The sequence below is a fragment of the Miscanthus floridulus genome, chromosome 18 (assembly GCF_019320115.1).
Source record: "Miscanthus floridulus cultivar M001 chromosome 18, ASM1932011v1, whole genome shotgun sequence".
NCBI lineage: Eukaryota > Viridiplantae > Streptophyta > Magnoliopsida > Poales > Poaceae > Miscanthus > Miscanthus floridulus.
The window spans coordinates 115,769,420-115,788,860 of record NC_089597.1 but is presented as its reverse complement, the minus strand read 5'-3'; the positions used below and the strand labels follow the sequence as shown (position 1 = coordinate 115,788,860).

The following is a 19,441-nucleotide window of genomic DNA, read 5'->3' as shown; positions in this document are numbered from 1 at the left end:
CTGCTTGTTTAAGAACTCGTCGAGATCTACACTACACCTACTCCTAAGGGTTGGCGTGAAGCCAAAAAATTAATTGGTATTAATTGATTGGATGTTTTTACAATAGGTGGGGTCCAATATTTATATCCGGAACCTAAACATGAATCTTATTCAAGTACGACTCATTACAATATTTGGTATAAAAGAAAAACATTTCTAACTTAAGATAACTTACCCTAATCTTTCCTTTTCTATAGAGTCAGACATTTTTCTCGACGCTAACCATAGCTCATTGACGTTATCTGCTGATGTCATCCGAAGAGAGCCGATCCTAGTGCAGCATCTGAATCAGCTGATATCGATCCTGATGTAATCGATTCCTTGATGACTCAATCTTGAAAGTTTTAAATTTTCACGTTGTTCTTCCCAAATTTTGATGTAAACAGCTACGTACACTTTCCGGTCCTCTAGCTACACGATCGCAACCTCTGCTCGTCGGCGATCATCAGTCACGCTCCGATATCTCGGTGAAGGTGATGGAGTTGCGCGTCGTCTCCTCAGACGACAGCTGGGACGACCGCGCCATGATGGAGGTCAGCAGTGTCGACGACGTGGCCTTGCTCCTCATCTTCAGGTCTCCAAAATCCCTGATCACGTCGGGCTTGCTGATCATCTCTGTGCCCAGGTCGGCCTCGCCTTTCAGCATGGCGACCACCGTAGACATCCCTGGCCGCCGTTTCGTGACGTCTTGGGTGCAGAGGAGCCCAACCTTCAGAAACCTGCAGGCTTCATTGACGTCGAGGTCATCGCCCAGGGAGCTGTCTATGATCTTCTCCAGATCCCCCCGGTCGTAATATCTCCATGTCTGCAAAAGTATAGAAGTGATTTGTTCAGAAATGCAGTTTGAAGCAACCACTTTCATGGAAAGTGTCTTGTGTCTTGTCTGTACTGGTAGAATCCCGTATATACCTTCTCAAGGAGAATCTGGTCATCGTAGGGCAATTTCGTATCAGTGTTGCATCTTCCACTCACAATTTCGATAAGCAGAACGCCATAGCTGTAGACATCAGCCTTCCGCGTAACTTGTCCTCGAATTGCATATTCAGGAGCCAAGTAACCTCTGCGAGCAAAACTACAGTGTTAGGTACCACACAAACCATGTCTGAGTGATCAAGTACTAGTTTGGTTTCATTCTTTCCATTGCACTCCCTGATTAGATATTTAGATCAACAGAACCTCTTGAAGTAACTGTCACTGGACAATTGTAGCTGCCAATGCCTCTCACAGCTAAGTTTAAAGGATCATCAGAACTACAATTGGAGTATGTGGATGGAGAACACAAAATAGTAAAAGAAACATCCATCACAGTAGAGGAAATAACAATAGTAACTTTCACTTACAGGGTCCCTGCGACTCTTGTGCTAACATGTGATACATCCGGAGGTAGAAGCTTTGCCAGACCAAAATCAGATATTTTTGGTGTGAGATCCTTATCGAGAAGTATATTGCTTGCCTTGATGTCGCGGTGAACAATGTGGGGGCGGACACTGTCATGGAGGAAAGCTAATCCTTGAGCAACACCAATGCAGATATTTACCCGAGTTCTCCAGTTGAACTGCATGTTGCTATGTCCCGAACCTATAGCACGGCAAGCACGGGAATGTTACAGGATGTAAACATTTTACCTTGCTAAAAGGATATTACTCCAGAAAACAATATTCAGAATTCAGTAAAGAGAACTACCTAGAAGGATATGTGCAAGACTATTATTTTCAAGATAATTGTAGACAAGGATCCTGTGGTTTCCTTCTACACAGCACCCATAGAGTTTGACAAGGTTCTCATGTGCTACATCAGAGATTGCAAGAAGCTCATTAAGAAACTCCTTTGCACCTTGTCTAGAATGTAAAGACAGAACCTTTACTGCAATAGCTGTTCCATCCTTGAGTGTTCCCTGAAGTGGTAAGTTAGAAAGGTTTTAAACACCAGTAATGCATTCTGGTCCTTTATCAAATTGGAAGTAGTTATGCTACTACCTTGTAGACAGGTCCATAACCCCCCTCACCAATCTTATTGCTTTGGTCAAAATTTGATGTGGCTCTAACCAGTTCCCTGTAGCTGTATCTTGTTATATTCTCAGAACCAGTGAAATCTGCAGAAATAAGTCTAAGTGTCATGAAGGAAGGCAGATTCATTAAAAGTAGAAAACAAGTATACTACTTTTGAAATGGTGATCTTTTTACATAACTGTAGGCATAAGAGATCTTACAATCGTCAGATGGATTGTCTTGTTGGTGTGGCCCCCTTTTCCTCTTGAAAAAGTGAGCAAAACAACTCATTCCTGACGTGTTTCAAACTACCGGTGCCCACCGTTGTGCAGTGTATCATTTAACTGAGATGGCAGTCCAGTATCCTGAAACATGAGGGCATGAACAGAGGCTCTGCTTATGCAAGAAATAGCAGTATACACAATACACTAGGCAACTTGCAACAATAAAAAATGAGAAAAATTTGTGCTTAGCAAAAATGGAAACCTAAGGAAAAAGCCAGAGACTGAATGCTACTAATCACTAGAAAGTGTATATCCTTTTCTAAAAAAACTAGAAAATGTATATGGGCAAAAATCACTTTCCCACAATTGCAGTAGCAGGAAAGGATATCTATGCATGCAGTACTGTATGTCTGTAATAACGAAAACTTATCAGAACCCGCTAAAACAGTACTGATGTGATATGTGCATTCCAGTTAGAAAACAAAAGATATTTTCTTTGTTTGTTTTGGCATTCCAGTTGAGGGGGGAAGGGGGCAGAATAGTAATCTATAGAACAACAGGAGTGTCCAAGCATGTTAAAATCTCAAAATAGAGCTCTCAGAATAAATCTAACCAAAGAGCCAAAGAGATGCTATTGCAAAAAGAAATTATCTTGAGTTACATAAGTTATGTCCATGCACACTATTTTTCTATGCTATACAAATATCATAATCCCACCTACTAGTGCCATGTTCGTTTGGCTGATAAGTCATGGCAGAAAGTATTGTTGGCTGATTTGTTGTGAGAGAAAAATACTGTTCGTTGGCTGAAAAAGTACGGCTTATAAGCTAACAGCCTGTTCGGGAGGCCGTAAATGATCGTGGATTATTTACTGCTGGCTGGTTTGGTGTGAGAGAAAAACACTGTTCCTGGCTGAAAATTTACGATCGTTTACGAGCAAGCGAACAGGCTGTAAGCGAACAGGGCGTTTTTTGGCCATATAAGTTCCGTTGACCATATAAGGGTTTTTTTTGCCAAGGAGTGGACATTATTCAAAGTACACTTGAAGTATGAACAGGAGCAGGAAAACCACTGATACGCAAAGCAGCGGCTCATCACCCATATCCTACTGTGGATTCACAAAAGGAACTCCACATCAGCAAAGGCTAGATCACTGAACCTTATTGATGGCCATTGATTGGAGACGTTGGTATTTCACTTGTGGTAGCCTCGTTCGGTTCGCTGAAAAAAAAAAGCTGAAACACTGTTTTGGCTGATTCGTTGTAAGAGAAAAATACTGTTTTGGCTGAAAAAACAAGCTGAAAAGTACGGATTATAAGAGAAGCGAACAGGTCCATTCAAAGCAGTGGTTTCATCACCCGTATCCTATCATTAGATAGCACCGATTCGGGTGGCAATAATTCAAAGAACCCTTTTTTTACGAGGAGTTGACCACATAATTCAAATGCACTTCAAGTATGAACAGGAGCAGGAAAACCACTGATGCACAAAGCAGTGGTTTCATCACCCATTCACCTGTATCCTATGTTCATTCACAAAAACAAACTAGCACCGCAGCACAGGCTACATCATTTAGCCTAATTGATGACCATGGATCGAGACGTTGGTATTTCGCTTTTAGTATCAATTCAGGTGGCAACAATAATACGATCAAACACGGTAGGCTAGGCCCACTACAGCCTTTGTCTAATTCAAAATATCTCCTATAATAGTTAGATAGGCATCAACATCAGACTCCTTTCCTAACACACCAACCATACTTTGGAGAAAAAGGAGAAAAAAAATACTCCATACACGGTTCATTCTTTTCAATAAACAGCGAAGAAGACAACCCACCAAAGAAATGCTTCGTCAGTAGACAAAAGATGTATGAGTATTATTTATTACTCACACAGCCTGTTCACAGCCTGTTCGCTGGTTAATTTTTAAGCTGATAAGCCCGGTTGGCATTGGTTTGTTGTGGGAGGAAAATACTATTGACTGGTTGATAAGCCCTGGCAGCTGTATTGTGTGCAACCTGTACGTCAGTGCTTATCTAACTGACTGTTGTGAGCAATAAATAATACAACGTGCAGCAGCACAGCAACGGATTGCAGCCCATGGTACAGAATAGTGACGAATAGAAATACTAGTACTATACATATGCGCTGGCATCGGATCCAATTGATTACTGCGAGCGACTAATGCATGATTGGCTTCAATCTGCACACAATTGTACTGTGCATAGAAATCCCGGCATGGCGTGGCGATTTATCGGAAGCTGACAATTATGTGCAACTGACAACCAGAGTTGGGATCAGAACTAAAATTTCTTTGCTAGGCTTTCTGTCCAGAATATATCAGGTAATCTAGGCATGGTTTAGTTCGCGAAATTTTTTGAGAAATGATACTGTAGCACTTTCATTGTTATTTGACAATTAGTGTCCAATCGTAGTCTAATTAGGCTTAAAAGATTTGTCTCGTGAATTTCGTCTAAACTGTATAATTAGTTTTATTTTTTATTTATATTTAATGCTTCATGCGTCAAAGATTCGATGTGACGGAGAATCTTGAAAAATTTTGCAAAATTTTGGGAACTAAACAGCCCCTGGTGATTGATCCTGAGTTAGGCGGCGTTGTTAGATCAGAGACACAAAACCAGCGTTTGAATCGTCCAGTAACCTCGTGCCCAAACAAGGATTCACGCAACCGGTCGACAAGACAAGATAACGCAGCAAGGAAACAAAAGGCGAGAGGAACCCAACGAGACGGCGAGACTCACCTGAAGCGCGGCGAGAGGCGAATCCAACTGAACTTCCTCAAGCTTGGTGATCCTGACAGGGCAGCCCGGGGGGTTCCAGTCCCGCCGTGGCACAAAACCGCCGAAATAGCCCGCCGCAGCAACTAGCCCCGGTTCGCCGGAGGCTCTCGGCTCCGGCGCCGCCGCACGGACACAGGCGGAGAGGGACGGGATCGAGTTAAAGGTGGCAGCTTTTTTCTTGGGCTTGGAAGTTTCTCCGGCTTCTGCAATGCGGGACGAATGGGAGAGAGGACGAGAGGACAGGGAAGGCATGTACTCGTATATACTACTACTACGAGCGTGGCGGCCGCGGGCGCAGTCAAGCCGTTGACTCGGCGAGGGAGCAGGCGGGCGGGCGTGCAGATCGGCCGGGGGCCGGGACGCCGGCTCGGGGACCGGATCGGTGTGTCTCGGCGGCCGGGCCGCGTCACTGCGGGGGCCACCGCGGAATGCCCTCCGGTTTGGTGAGCTGGAGCTCGGACTCGGCTGAGACGAGTTGAGATTGACCTCACCATCACCAAGGAGACGAGTTGTCCCTCTCATAAAAAAAAGGAACGAGTTGTGATGATCACCCTGTTCGGCTGCACTAGTTGCGGCTGAATTCTGCTACTGCTACAGTTCAAATTCAAACTTGTGGCAGCAGCCAATTCAATTCAAATTCCAGCGGGAATGCAAAAATGGCACCAAAGCATGTGTCCAGTTACATAACAGTTCAATACCACCATCACAGCCATTCCAACTGATGTATGCAGTGCTACATCATACATATAGCATAAGTGGACCCAGTAGCGGATCTAGAAAATACATTTAGGGGGGGCTGGGAACTCATCTTCAACTCGAAACTCATCTTCAACTTTCGTCGGAAGCACTCCAACACCTTCTTTCCTGTTGTTAATGGCTACAAAATTTATGGGGGGCTAAGGGGGCTCCAATGAAGCTGCCAGGGTAGGGGGGCTTGAGCCCCGGCAGCCCCCCTGGCAGATCCGCCCCTGAGTGGACCCTTACAAAACTTGTAGCCCTTGGGAGCCACACATCAAACTGCTAGAAGAAGGGTCACATCGGCAACCTTCTTCTAGACAAATGGCCACTACAATGGTTCAATAGTTGTCCTAACCAAATATAATTTCAAATGTCTAGAGTCCTCTACATCTAACATGTAGCAATACAACAATTGCAAAAGCTGTACCCATTTCAAGGCACATATGAAACAGCAAGAAGATCAAATCCATCCATCAAACTTTAGGAACCCAACCATCAATCATCTTCATGCCATCCTCTACTCCCCGTGCACCATGTGGGCGCTACGGGAGAGAGGCGGGCCATCCGTGGAGCAACTCCAAATGGCCCCCATGTGGAACGCCGTGCTATCGCGCAAGCTTGATCAGCTCTAGCACTACTTGTGAATGTGGGATAAGGATAGCAATCCTATCGTCGTGCTATCGCGTTTGGAACAGGGATAGCGATCCTATCCTGCAGATATTTTACTCAACGTCTACAGATATAAGATTCTACCATAGGTAGAGGCGTGGGTATGTCACTTCATTTGTGGTACTTAAAATACAAAGGATTTCATCTATTCAAGTGGTAATCTGACAGGTGTGGACACGTGTGCATAATGTTACTTGCAGGTATAATTTTTTTTTCGTTATAAGCAATTTATCGCGGACAGATATTTAGTCCATACGTAGTTTACTCGACCTGTTACCATCCCTAGTTAGTAAAGATAGGACATGGACGAGAGTTTTCTGTGTAAGCGTCAAGCAACACATCTGCTCATCAGATTTCTTCAAAACTATCTTGTATCAATACATCTATAGATAGAATACTGCCCCCTACCGATCCTGGGTACGTGGAGCCCCTCTAAGTCCTCTCTTAAAATTTTATACATATATGTATTAGTTAAAAGAAGCTAAAGTTAACAGAAGATAAAAAAAACATCTATTCTTTTATTCAGCTCCTCCTAAATTTTTTTTCTGGCTTCGTCACTGGACATGGTCACCTGGACAAATCAGGAATGGGTGGCTACGCAAAATGCAATGGGTGTAGACTGTAGAGTTGAAGTTTGAAATGTTCAAAATGTTGAATGTATAGATATAATAGCTGAAAGCAGCTCTGCAGACGGCAGGTCAATTTGCAGTTGCTATTAGCTGCTTCCGGGCCCTGCCCAGTCGCTCTTGCTCCGACTCCGACCCTCGGAAAGGACACGGTGACACACTGCAATGAGGCGATCGAAATCGAAGAATACCACGGATGCGGACCAAACCGTCCATTCTCCGGCCATAGGTTTTCTCACGATTATTCATTTCATGACGAATGGCCCTTTTTTTTTGTCTTCTTCTTCTTCTTCTGCAAATTACATGATATATAAATGCAGATATCTATATGAGCACAAATCTACACTCATCTATATGAACACATGATATTTATAAGCCAAAAAATACAGCACACGTGGGTGTGTGTCTATATATATATATATATATATATATATATATATATATATATATATATATATATATATATATATATATATACACACACACACTACCCTATAACTAGCTACAAAATAACTTATTCTGTAGCCACTTTGAGTTACGATAATTACTATGTTAATTTACAAAATTATAGTAACTTCTTACTAAGTGGTTTACTATAATGTTATAGTAAATATCCACATGTGTTATAGTAACCTAACTATCGTAAATATATATTGACATTATCGTAAATTAGTATATAAAATTATCGTAAATGAAGGTGGCTATATAATAACTTATTTTGTAACTGGATATATATATATATATATATATATATATAGATAGATATAGAGAGAGAGAGAGAGAGAGAGAGAGAGAGAGAGACGTGACGAGTGAAGCACGTTTCCAGATGGTAATAAGGTACTAGAACTTCTAGAAAACAATCGTCCATTATAGGTAATTAGGTATATAGGCAATGGAGGATATTGACGCCTTTATTTGGAGTGTCCGGCCAAACTAAAAATCATTCACCCTTTCACACTAGTTAACCATGCATCCACGCGTCGGATTAATCTAATCGACAACACGAGCTGTTGCATCATGTCATGTGTGTATTACTAAACTGGTGTGTTTTTACATTTTCCTAACAATCTCAAAGGTGACGTGACGCAATTGATAAGCCGGCATGTGCTTATGTGATGGGCTAATGACTGAAGTCCCCTTGAAAACAAGGATAAACCAATGAATAATAGTATCGGCGACAACTATCATCCCAACATGAAACGCGGTTTCACCTGGCGCGATATGTAAAGCCGCACTAGTAATACCTCTTACATTATTATTAGGGGTGCTGCTCAGCATCTCCAATGAGTTTCCAAGACCCGCTCATAATATAGATTTTTTTTTGGCAAGATTGAAAAATGCTCTCCACCTCCCTATCTCAACTCCGAATCTATCCGTATTTGGGCAAATCAATCGAGGCGCGTGGAAATATACGTGCATGTATCGATCGGCCAGTCTAGACATGGAAGGACATGGAAAGAATAGAGTTTTTGCACGTGGTTCCCAATGCACATGTGTACAACAGACTAAAGATGGCAATGGGTAGAGAATACCCGCAAACCCGCGGGCAACAAACCCGACGGGCGCGGATATGGGCGCCAAACTGTGCCCACGGGCATGGGTGCGGGCACAGCTGTCAACACGATGGATATTTGATGACGGGCAAAGAAATAACCTACCCACATCCGCAAACTCGACAGACCCGCTCCGATCGATCACTGACAAGTGGACTGCCACTCAGCCACTCTCCTCCCTAACACCACACCACACCGCACCCTCCTCTGTCTCACTGCTCTCTCCTCAGTCCTCGTCCTCACGTTCTTTGCCAAGAGGCAAGAACAGAAAGAACAGAGAAACATCCCTCTTATTCCTCTCCAAATCCCACCTCCAAATCTAGGAATCAAGTTATGCATGTCACACCACTGCATTCTCCATCTCGAGAGCTTTCCATTCTCCTATGGGGCTCTCTCTAGCATGGAGCATCGGAGGAGATCGAAGAAGGTCGCCCTCCATGGCCGCTCGCGTCACCAGGGCTGGGCGCGCCTAGCTCGTGCTTCCTCGAGCGAGGGCCACGGCGGCGCGGCCACCGGACGACGGGGAGCCTCCTCTTCGCTCACCCCGAATTTTTTACATTTTAGCCCTTTTTTGAAAGTTTCTCACAAATAGACCCCTGGAGAAAACATTTCAGAAAATGGACCCTTAGCTCAGCGCCATTGATGCTGGCGTCGAGCTAACACGACGCTGGCGCCGAGCTTCTAGGCTCGGTAGGTGACGTGGCAGGGAACTCGGCGCCGTAGATCTTGGTGCCGAGCTCGGCGCTAGAGTGGCTGGCACCGAGCCTTCATTACCTATGGGCCCTGCGCCTCTCTTCCTCTCTTCCTCTCCCTGTCTCGCCCTAGCAGAGCCGAGCCGAGCTTCGCCGCCGCTGCCGCCGCCCGCACCTCTACCGGCCGCCCTTGCCCACGCCGTGCCCGCCCACGGCTGCGCCACTGTCGCGCCACCGCGCCTGCTCCCGCGCCCGCGCCCGAGCCCGCCGAGCGCCACCACGGATGGCCCGCGCCCCGCGGCCGCCGTGCCTCGGCGTGCAGGAGCGCCGCACCCCGCGGCCGCGCTGTTGCCCACGGTTGGCCGCTCGCGCCGCGCCCCGATCCCCTCACTGGTTCCTGCGCCTGTGTCGCGCCCTCTCCTCACCTTGGCCTCACCCTACCTTATCGCCCTCCACCGCCGGCCTCAGCCGCGACCGCCGTGCCTCCCACACCCGTCGAGCCAGACTCGCCGCGTGCCACCGCCGTCGTCGGCCGCGCCACCTGCAGCGGCCGACCGTGCCACCGCCGACCCCACCACCTGCAGCGGCCGACCATGCCACCGCCGGCCTAGATCGTCGGCCTGACCCACGCCCATCGTCCGCTGTGACTCCGTCGACGTCCGCGGATCAGTCGTTGGAAAGGTAAAATTTATGAATATGCAATGTACCTACTTAGTTGGCATTTGTTATTTACTAGTTAATGTGATGACTCAGGTAGTTGATTTAGTTAGTGATCTAGTGAGATATATATGTAGATAGATAGAAACATAGATACATAGGTACATAGATATAGTTAGATAGCTACTTAGATATGTAGTTACATATTTAGTTAACTAAATATGATCTAGCTATTTAGTGAGTACACTGTATATATATACGTAGTTATTATCTTATTTACTTAGTTTGTAGTTAGAAAGTACTTGTTAGGTGCTATCTATTGTCTAATTTGGACTAAAGGACATGTGTTTTGTTACGTGTTTGAACTAGATGGACAACCTAGTGACCATATATCATGAAGGCACCGTTGAAAGCGATTGCTATGGATATGTTGAGTTTGTTGACATACAAAGCATGCCTGTGCTATTCAATGATAGGCCTTCATTTAGTGAGATGGTTGCAAGGGCTCGGGCGGAGCTGCAATGCCTTGGAGATGATAGCATTGCAGTTGATGGTGTACTACACCTAGGTTCTCCTCCCAACATCTTTAGGGGAATGATCTCAATTGGTTATGTGAATCAGTGGGAGAACTATGTGAGATCGGCTATGAAGAGCCAGCTGCAATGTTTGGACGTGGTTGTGCGTCGGGTGTTAGTTGATCCCATCCCTCATGGGTTTACCCCAGCAATGGATCATTAGGCACACATTGACCCTCCCATTTTGGAACCTTATCTACATGTGGAGATTGCACCTACGGTTCCCGATGCTCAATCTGCCCCCCAATACGGTAGTTGGAGATTGTTGTTAGACTCATATTTCTATGGCAGATCCTACTTATGAGATCCCTTTGACATAGAATCATCCGAGTAAGTGTCTTCACTGCATGGTTTTTGGGAGCTTACCCCATTCCTTACATCTATTTCTTTTATTCTTTCCTCATTTCTCTACTGATGTTGCAGGAGACATTCCTGAGAATGTGGATGTGCCCCCTATTGCTGCGCAAGTGCACTTTGGAGATGGATTTTGTGGCTCCAATAGTGTTGAAATTATGCATGATTTGGAGCCATATGAGATGGCTAGGGCTCTTGATTCTGATGATGATTGCCCTGTTGAAAAGCTGACAGGGAGTGATGTTGAGATGATGAGGCATATCTTTCCCGACCGCCGTGATCCTAAAGTTCACGAGTTCAGTGATCTTGCTCATTTCGATCAGGCATTTGCAAAAGGACGTGATGATGAGCTCCTAGAAGCTCCTGAGGCTGGTCCTAACATGGTAATTGAGAATGGGAGGGTGTTCAATGACCTCCCTGCTTTGAAGAGGTGGTTGCAGGCTTTTGCAGTGATACAAAAGAGACCTTATAAGGTATTGCATTCATATGCGGAGCGCCGTTACACAGTTATATGTGACAAGGAATGCTGCCCATGGAGGGTTTGTGCAAGGAAGCAATAGGTAACCAGAAAATGGAAGATCACAAAAGTTGTCAGGCCACACAATTGTGCTGACCATGAGCTGACACCGAGGCATCGACAGTTGACATCTACCCTCATTGTCAAGCGGTTGATGGGAATTTTGCAAGGAGAACCCAACATGAAGGTGAGGACAATTATCAGGATCGTTGAGGCGTTGTATGGAGGTTATGTGATAACTTATGGTAAAGCATGGAGGGCTAAGCAGTGAGTGTGGAAGATGATATATGGGGACTGGGAGGATGGGTATGAGCAGCTGCCAGTTCTTTTCAATGCAATCAAAGCGGTGAATCCAGTCATGCATTATGAGTATATCCCAAAACCAAATGCATGGAAGGATGGGAGGCAGATATTCTTCCATGATTTCTGGTGCTTCCCTCAGTGTGTCGAGGCCTTTAGGCACTGTCATCTCATCTTCTCCATTGATGGTACGTTCTTGATTGGCAAATATCAGGGCACACTTCTTATAGCCATATCCTGTGACACGAACAACAAGTTGGTTCCTTTGGCATTTGCTTTGGTTGAGAAGGAGAACAATGACAGTTGGGGATGGTTCTTGAGGCTAGTCTGGATACACGTGGTTGGGCCTGGTAGGGAGGTTGGCATCATATCTGATAGGCACCAGGGCATACTTAATGTTGTGCGAGAGCAGTTAGAGGGGTATGCACCTTTGCACCATCGTTGGTGTACTCGGTACCTTGCCGAGAATCTACTCCGGAAGGATGGTGTGAAGGGCAACTTTGATCTGTTCCAAGAGGCTGCTCGACATCTTGAGGACAAGTACTTTCAGAAAAAGTTAGAGTAGGTTAGAACCGCATCAAATATAGAAGGTAGACAATGGCTCACAGGTTTAATGAGGGATTTGGAGAAATGGACGAGAGCTCACGACACCAGTGGATGGAGGTACGAGTTTCAGTGCAGCAACATAGCGAAGTCATTCAATAAGTTGCTATTGGGGATATGTAACACCTATGGCGTTACGAGCTCACTTAGCACTGCGGTTAAGGCCGAGAGAATTTTTTTTAAAAAAAAATTCAAGTCTCTTGGATTTTAAATGTTAAACTCACCCGAAATGATAAAGCAAATCTTACATGATTCGCTTTTGTGGTGGAGAAAAACTAAATAAGCATTATAGGTTAGTCTATGTTATGTAAAGAAAGTGCTTAAAAACATCTAGCTGAAATTCTAGCAAATCAATATGGAATGAGTTGATTATTTTGACTAGGTATGAAAAACAATTTTTATGGACGAAAATGAAGTATAACTTGTATTTAGTACTTGAATAAAGTTGGAGTACAAGTTTAGTAGATGAAAATGCAACTTTCATTTTGGTGAATAAATGTTGTTCAATAGTATCTTTAATCATCCAAAAAAATTGAAATTGGGATTCAATTTCCACTTCTAGAACTAAAAGGACTTAAGTCTAAAAATCTAAGGACAATGCCAATTTGGCAAATTAATTCCAGAACATCTAGTTAAACACTAGTGCTATATTTTTATTTAGTGGGTTGCATCAAACTAAGTACGTTGTAACGATGTGTTGGTTAGTAGAGTTAGAGCTTGTTTTAGCTATTAATTAAATGCGTTTAGCACCTAGAATGCCATAGTCCTGGCCGTCGGGCCCTTCTGGCCGCGGTCACCGCGCCTTGGCACAGCAATGCCGTGCGCTGGCTGGCTGAGGCCGCCCGCCTATTAGGGTCGGCCGGCCCCGACCTGGCTGTGGGTTGCCTGGCTGCCATGGCTGCTGGGTGCCGCTGTCGTACCGCGCTAAGCCCTGCGCGCCTGCTCCGCTGCTTGCCGCTTTGCAGCTCACGCGCACGCCTGTCCCATCACTCTGCGGACGCCACTGTCACTGTGTCCGCACGGTTGGCATGCCGTGCCACGCCATGTTGCTAAGCACGCACGCGGCCGTACCAAGCCACATGCATCGCAATCACCGTGCTCTCGCTAGCCGACGCCGTCCCATTGTCCTCGCTCTGCTGCTACGCGTCGTGCCGCTATCCATGTTGCCGCTACGAGCGTATCATTGTCGCTGTAGCGCACGTTGCTGTGTTCGGCTCGCGCTGCTGCCCTTGTCGCTGTCTGCTGCTGCATGTGTCATCGCGGCCATCCTTGGACAAGGGTGTGGTGTTTGCTGCCTGTCTTGTCGCCTGCTGTCCCTCCCGTGGCCCTGCTTCGCTTTATCCAGAGGTCGTCTGCCTTAACGCATGCATAGGTGGATGCCATTACCATGCCTTGAAAGCCAGCCACCCACCTCACCGAGCCCTGACCCACGTGGCCATGCTCGGCTATCAAAACCAAGAACTGTCCGTGCGTCCGCCTTCGACGCCCTTTCTAAAATTGCCCCAACCAGTGCACCTTCACCCTATTCTTCGCACACGCAGTCTGTCATGGAACCTAGCTAGCCAGGCAATCCACATCGAGCCCCATGTGTCCACTGTCGCTGGCCAATTTTGATTTCCACGGCCACCGGTCATCCTCACCGCCATAACAGAGCACGTTTTGGGGGTAAGCCGCTGTCCCATGGTAGCTTTTCGATTAGTGGCTCCTTTGGGCTCGCCTTGATCCTCTCTACGTGGTGCTCGCTTTCCTTTGGCCAGGGCGCTCATCAACGGCGTGGTGACAGGCCGTGCCTGCCCTAAAGCGACGCCACCATGCCCGCGCGCATGTGGTCAGGTCCTCTCGGTCCTCCTCTGCCTCAACCGCCACCACAGCACGAACCGCGGTAAGTGACGTATGCTTCCCCGCCACCGCTATGCCTCCGTTAGCGCGTAGGTCCGCCGGTACAGTCGCGTCGCCGTGCGGTTCGGGCCAGCATCGGGGGTAGGCCTCGGTAGTGCATCGCAGAGCTCCCTTCCGCTCCGCGTCACCCCACGCTGGCACGTAGGTGCTCGTCGGCTCGTTATATGGGCCGCTTAGGCCTTTAGTTGGCCGGTTTGACCGCTCGATGCCGGCCATGGCCGTGTCAGCGAGCGTAGTGGCACCAGGGACCGCTCAGTTGTGAAGATGAGATAGTCCGGGGGTCTGTCCGAAAAGCGCTGCACTGTAGGAATAGTGGGTAAGGTGGTTTTGATATTGTGTGGAAGAGCAGGGTCTCTTTTGCTAAATCATGCGCGGGCGTGTGGCTCCCCACCCTGGGCCATTGCTGGGCTGTCTTGGCTGAGCGCAATTGCGCTCCCACGCGGCCTCCTGCGGGCCGCTGGGCCAAATAAGTGGTCGCGGGCCCTTTTCATTTTTGAATGCATTTTCGAATTTAATTCCTGCAGCAAACTTGTAAAATCAATATAAATTTGTGTAGATGTCCAAAAATTATGAAACCAATTTTGTTAGGCTCCTAAAATCATGATCTACCTACTAGTATAATTTGTTCACATAGTTGGATAATATTCTTAGGAAGCTATATAATTAATTAGAGGTAATTAATATTGTAAAATATAAACTTGTAGGAATTTCCATGATAAGTTGGTAATATTGTTGAATCTGAAATTTATATAGTAGACTCCTAGCAATATTAGTTACTCACCGTAATTTTTGTAGCTCCGGAATAACTAGTTGCTAATTAGATAATGATGTCTTATTTCGAATAATGATTAAATCGATAGAATAAAATAAAGAAACACCTTGGTTTATATAACTAAAATTATTGTTGCGAAATAACGTCTTATCCGACAACGTGTATATGTAGCCTAAGTACGGTCGTCGTTAGAACTAGCCCGTTAACTCGAGAGGCGTACATCGTATTTTATGAGTCACGATTGTTGTTGATTAATTACATCTTTGCATTGCATCGCATGCATATCATATAGGTACGATGATGGATCAACGGATCGATCGAAGGATGATTGGGAATCCGAAGGTGGTGTAATGGTATTCTCTCTAGGAGAGGATGCAATGGGCTTTCTGTTTAGATGACGTGGATGATCTGAAGATGCAGATACTAACTTTTAATATATATCTTACCCAGGCAAGCCCTGATGCATAACCTCTACTTTTCTGAAGTTTAAATTATATTTGTGCATTAAGTTTTAAGGAGTTGATTGAAACCCACTTGCATATACATATCTTTATCCTATGAGTCTTACTAGTATGACAGGATCGTGTAGATTGCTATGCTACAGGGCTCCGGTAGAAGTCGAGTGATTGCCTGTCACTCGCGAGATATAGGAAATATATTACTATATGATTATCACTTGGAATATATAAAATGGTGGAAAGGTAAAATGGTGATTGGGCCGAGATATGGTTTAGGTATTGGTGGGTGTAAGAGGTTGTGTCGCCAAGGACATGGGGCATAGCTTGGTTACACTGTTTTCCCTGTCTGGTCGGTTAAGGACCGTTCGTTGCTTAAGACTCTAGGCAGGTCACAGACTTATTATCCTGAGCACATACTTATGTATGGGCGCTTGGAAGACTTGTTGCTCTCTTGTCGTGGATCCAGCTCTTTTCGGACCGACTGTTAGGGTTTTATTTTGGTGGAGGAGGTCCTTACACAGCACTGAGTCTGGGACTTAGGGGCGGGGGCTTGGAGTCCCAGTTTGAATGGGGACCTAGACACCTGGGACAGGAGAGTGATGATTTGGTCCTGCTTGTGCCTGGGGTATAAGCGGGGCATGTGTTTTCGGGGTACCCAGCTAGGGGCAATGATTCGTGAATCACCGGGCGATCCGGTACGGCTTGTCTCATGTTTAACATCGTAGTAAGAACTGAAAGATGAAAGGTGAAAGATAGAAAAGGAACTCTGATTGCTTACCACCTGCTTGAAAGTAGCACAAGTGCTTATATAGAATGGTTAGTTAATGAACCAATGTGGCTATTAATAAAAATCGAATATAAGGACGCACGCTTAGTAATGCTTACTGCAAATGCAATAAACCCACAAGCTAAATAGCCTTGCATATCCTTGGAGTCTTTTCTTTCCTCCTGTTAGGTAAGTCTTACTGAGTACAATTGAGTACTCAGGGTTTTATTCCCCCTGTTGCAGGTGACAGGTGGAAGCTAGAGCTGACTATTGTGTGTGGACTCCTGGTGGGCTCAGAGAGGATTTCCTTTACGCTACGATCATAGTTTTGATTTATATCTCTCATTAAATATTTTTATGAATGAAAGTATTATAATTCGTTGTCATAGTTTATACATCCATGCTTCATCATTTCATGGATAGGTATTTATTTCTGCTGTAATTCTGATCACATGTTATATTCTGATGTTAAATTAAATTGTTCATAACTCTGATAATATGATTACATTCCGTTATTATAATAATAAATATTATACTCTGATGTTGTATTAAAAGTGCTGTAAGAAATGGTTAAGAATGATGTAAGCTTTATTCTCTCATTTGTGATCCTATTGGCAAAAATATGGATTTTTGGGTTCTCCCTTGGGGTGTGCCCGATGGAACCGAGTAATTTAGTGTTCTTCCTCGAGTGCTTAGTGTCTAAGGGAAGACAAGCACTCCTATGAGGCATTAGATTAGACGGTTCTGCCACAGGATACGTGGTATGCCCATGAATGCAATCGTTCAATTCACCTTTTATAAGCTTGTTGTCTAGTTCAACGATAGACACGCCCATGCATTGCAGTTGCGGAGTGATGGAGAGATATGGGCTCCGAAACCAAAGGCACACCTAGAGAAGGCAAGAGAAAGGGCTGGCACACATGAGGTTACATGCTTTGACCACGCCATAGGGACTTATCAGGTCTAGCATCGGGGCGGTACAATGTCCGACGGCGAGGTCCGAGAGTCAAGGATACATGTGGTTGTCCTTCAAGATTTCAAGTGTACTTGTGGTAAACTAAGGCAGTACCACTTTCTATGTTCTCATTTGGTAGCAGCAGCTAGGCATCGCAACTATAATATCGAGAGGAGGATACCTCACGAGTTCAATGTCGACACGCTTGTGCACACATGGAGCCCCCGCTTCATGCCTTTCCAGGACCCTAGAGAGTGGCCTCCATATGATGGGCCAAAGTACATTGCGGATCCAGCGATGGTTATGGATCAGATACCTGAAAGAATGAGGCATGGGAGAGGAACTCCATTTGTTACTAACCCCGAGCAGTACAAGTGCGGCAAGTGCGGTAGACTTGGCCACAATTCACAAAGTTGCCATTGGCAGATTAGTGAGGTGCGACTATTGGTTGATTTTATTATTTTATATTTGTCGTATTCATTTAATTAATTATACATGTCTCAATTTATGCTTGTATTTGTGTCAATTACTTATATATTTCTAAGTTCATGTTTCATTGTATATTGAAATTCTAATTCATTCACTTTTTTCTAGGATGGAGCAATTCCATCTGCTCGACCCGACGTACGAGGCGACCCACCGAGGACGTTTCATAGTGCTAGGACAGGTAATAATCTATAAGTTTTGTTCAAAATTTGGTGAGCGTACATGTGTTCGTGAAGTAATAGGAGACTATGTTTTATTCGATGCAGGACCTTCCGCTCCTTCGTCCTAGAACCCACAGTGGGTTCTTGGATATGCGGTACGACGATAGGTACACTCCTTTCCTGCAAAGAGCTGGCCTGGATGTCATCTCTTTTCAGGTCCATCGTGGGTTGCCCAAGTTCAACTCAGCGGCCATAACTGCGTTGGTTGACATATATTAAATTGAATCATTGCCTCCATTCATGGCCATTTGTTCATGCGATTAACTTTTTGACAAGTAATCTTGCTTTGTCTTAAATATAGGTGGCGGCCGGAGACTCATAGGTTCCACCTACCTTTCGGGGAGATGACAGTCACGCTCTAGGACTATCAGAAGATGCTAGGCCTAAGGATTCATGGCAACCTAGTCACCGGGCAGTGCAGGTCAAAGGGTTGGAGAGCACGAGTGGAGGCCTTCCTTGGACGTGAGCTTGGCGAGCAAGGGGCTCACACTTCTAGAGTTTCTATCTCCTGGCTACGGGAAGAGTTCGCACAGTGCCCTGATGAGGCAGATGAGGAGACAGTTAGGTACTACTACAGGGCGTGGATCATACACCTGTTTGCCTACATTCCCTTCTCCGATGCCATGGGTGATAGTGCGTCCTGGATATGGATCCACTGCCTCAGTGACTGGGACCAGGCGGGTCACTACAGCTGGGGCTTTGCAGTCTTGTGTTTTCTATATCGGCACCTGTACGAGGGGTGTCATTGGTTTTCGTCCAACGAGACACTTGGTGGATGCGTGTACCTGTTATAGCTGTGGATGTGGGCTCATCTTCTAGTTGGTCGTCCAGAGGTTCTAGCTCATCGTGAGTGGTTCCAAGGTCAGCCTCCAAGTTGGCAGCCGATGTGGGCGTACCTTTGGGACCAGGTCAGGGTTCCGTACGTGAGGTTAGACCGGGCGTACATTGAGTTCACGAACGAGCTAGACACGCTGACAGCGTCTAGTGTAAGTAAATTTTATTTTCCATGCTGGTTTGAAAAGGATTAGTATACCACCTAACATCTTGTTTGGACATGTTGCAAGTGGAGTGGGAGCCATACGATGGAGAGGGTGCACTTCCTTTTTAGTTGAGCAACGTTTGTGGGTTCAACGACGACTTCTATAGGATGAGGTGCCCTCTAATCTTCTTCTATGCTGTCGAGTTTTACCTGCTAGATAGGGTTGCAGGCCAATTTAGAGTGAGACAGCTTTGGCCTACAGCTCTGTTCTCGACTGGCATTGACTTACACAAGTAATTGTTTTGATATTTCAAATGTCTTGTGATGGTCCATTTCTATTAATATGGTGACATGTACATGAATTCAAGTAACGATGACATACGTGCAGGTTGGATCATTAGAAGAACAAGAAGATTTTTGACTGGGAGAGGCATCACCAGTCCTTCATTGAGCAATGGGAGGAGATGCACGACAACGTGGACGACAACAACGAGCCACACACGAACCGTGAGTTCAGGTGGTACCAAGCTTGGTACCAGCGTGCGGCACGTTGCAGGCTAAGAGTACAAT

At 45.6% G+C, this 19,441-nt stretch overlaps 1 protein-coding gene across 1 annotated transcript; it reads right to left on the bottom strand.

The window, feature by feature from the left end:
- Positions 1-364: 364 nt before the first annotated feature.
- On the bottom strand, positions 365-5,483 carry LOC136520621 (cold-responsive protein kinase 1-like). Its single transcript, XM_066514192.1, has 7 exons — positions 5,013-5,483; positions 2,249-2,392; positions 2,016-2,131; positions 1,723-1,933; positions 1,380-1,617; positions 949-1,099; positions 365-844 (listed from the first exon to the last, which is right to left on the bottom strand). Exons 2-7 carry the CDS (start codon positions 2,316-2,318, stop codon positions 485-487), a joined length of 1,146 nt encoding a protein of 381 aa, XP_066370289.1. The 5' UTR covers positions 2,319-2,392; positions 5,013-5,483; the 3' UTR covers positions 365-484.
- Positions 5,484-19,441: the final 13,958 nt, after the last annotated feature.

Bases quoted from the DNA above. Each gene is read 5' to 3' on its own strand.
- LOC136520621 (XM_066514192.1), bottom strand. From the start codon at position 2,318: ATGAGTTGTTTTGCTCACTTTTTCAAGAGGAAAAGGGGGCCACACCAA. The intron at 1,618-1,722 runs GTAGTTCTCTTT...GCCGTGCTATAG, and splicing joins TCTTGCACATATCCTTCTAG to GTTCGGGACATAGCAACATG. The intron at 845-948 runs GTATATACGGGA...ATACTTTTGCAG, and splicing joins ACCAGATTCTCCTTGAGAAG to ACATGGAGATATTACGACCG.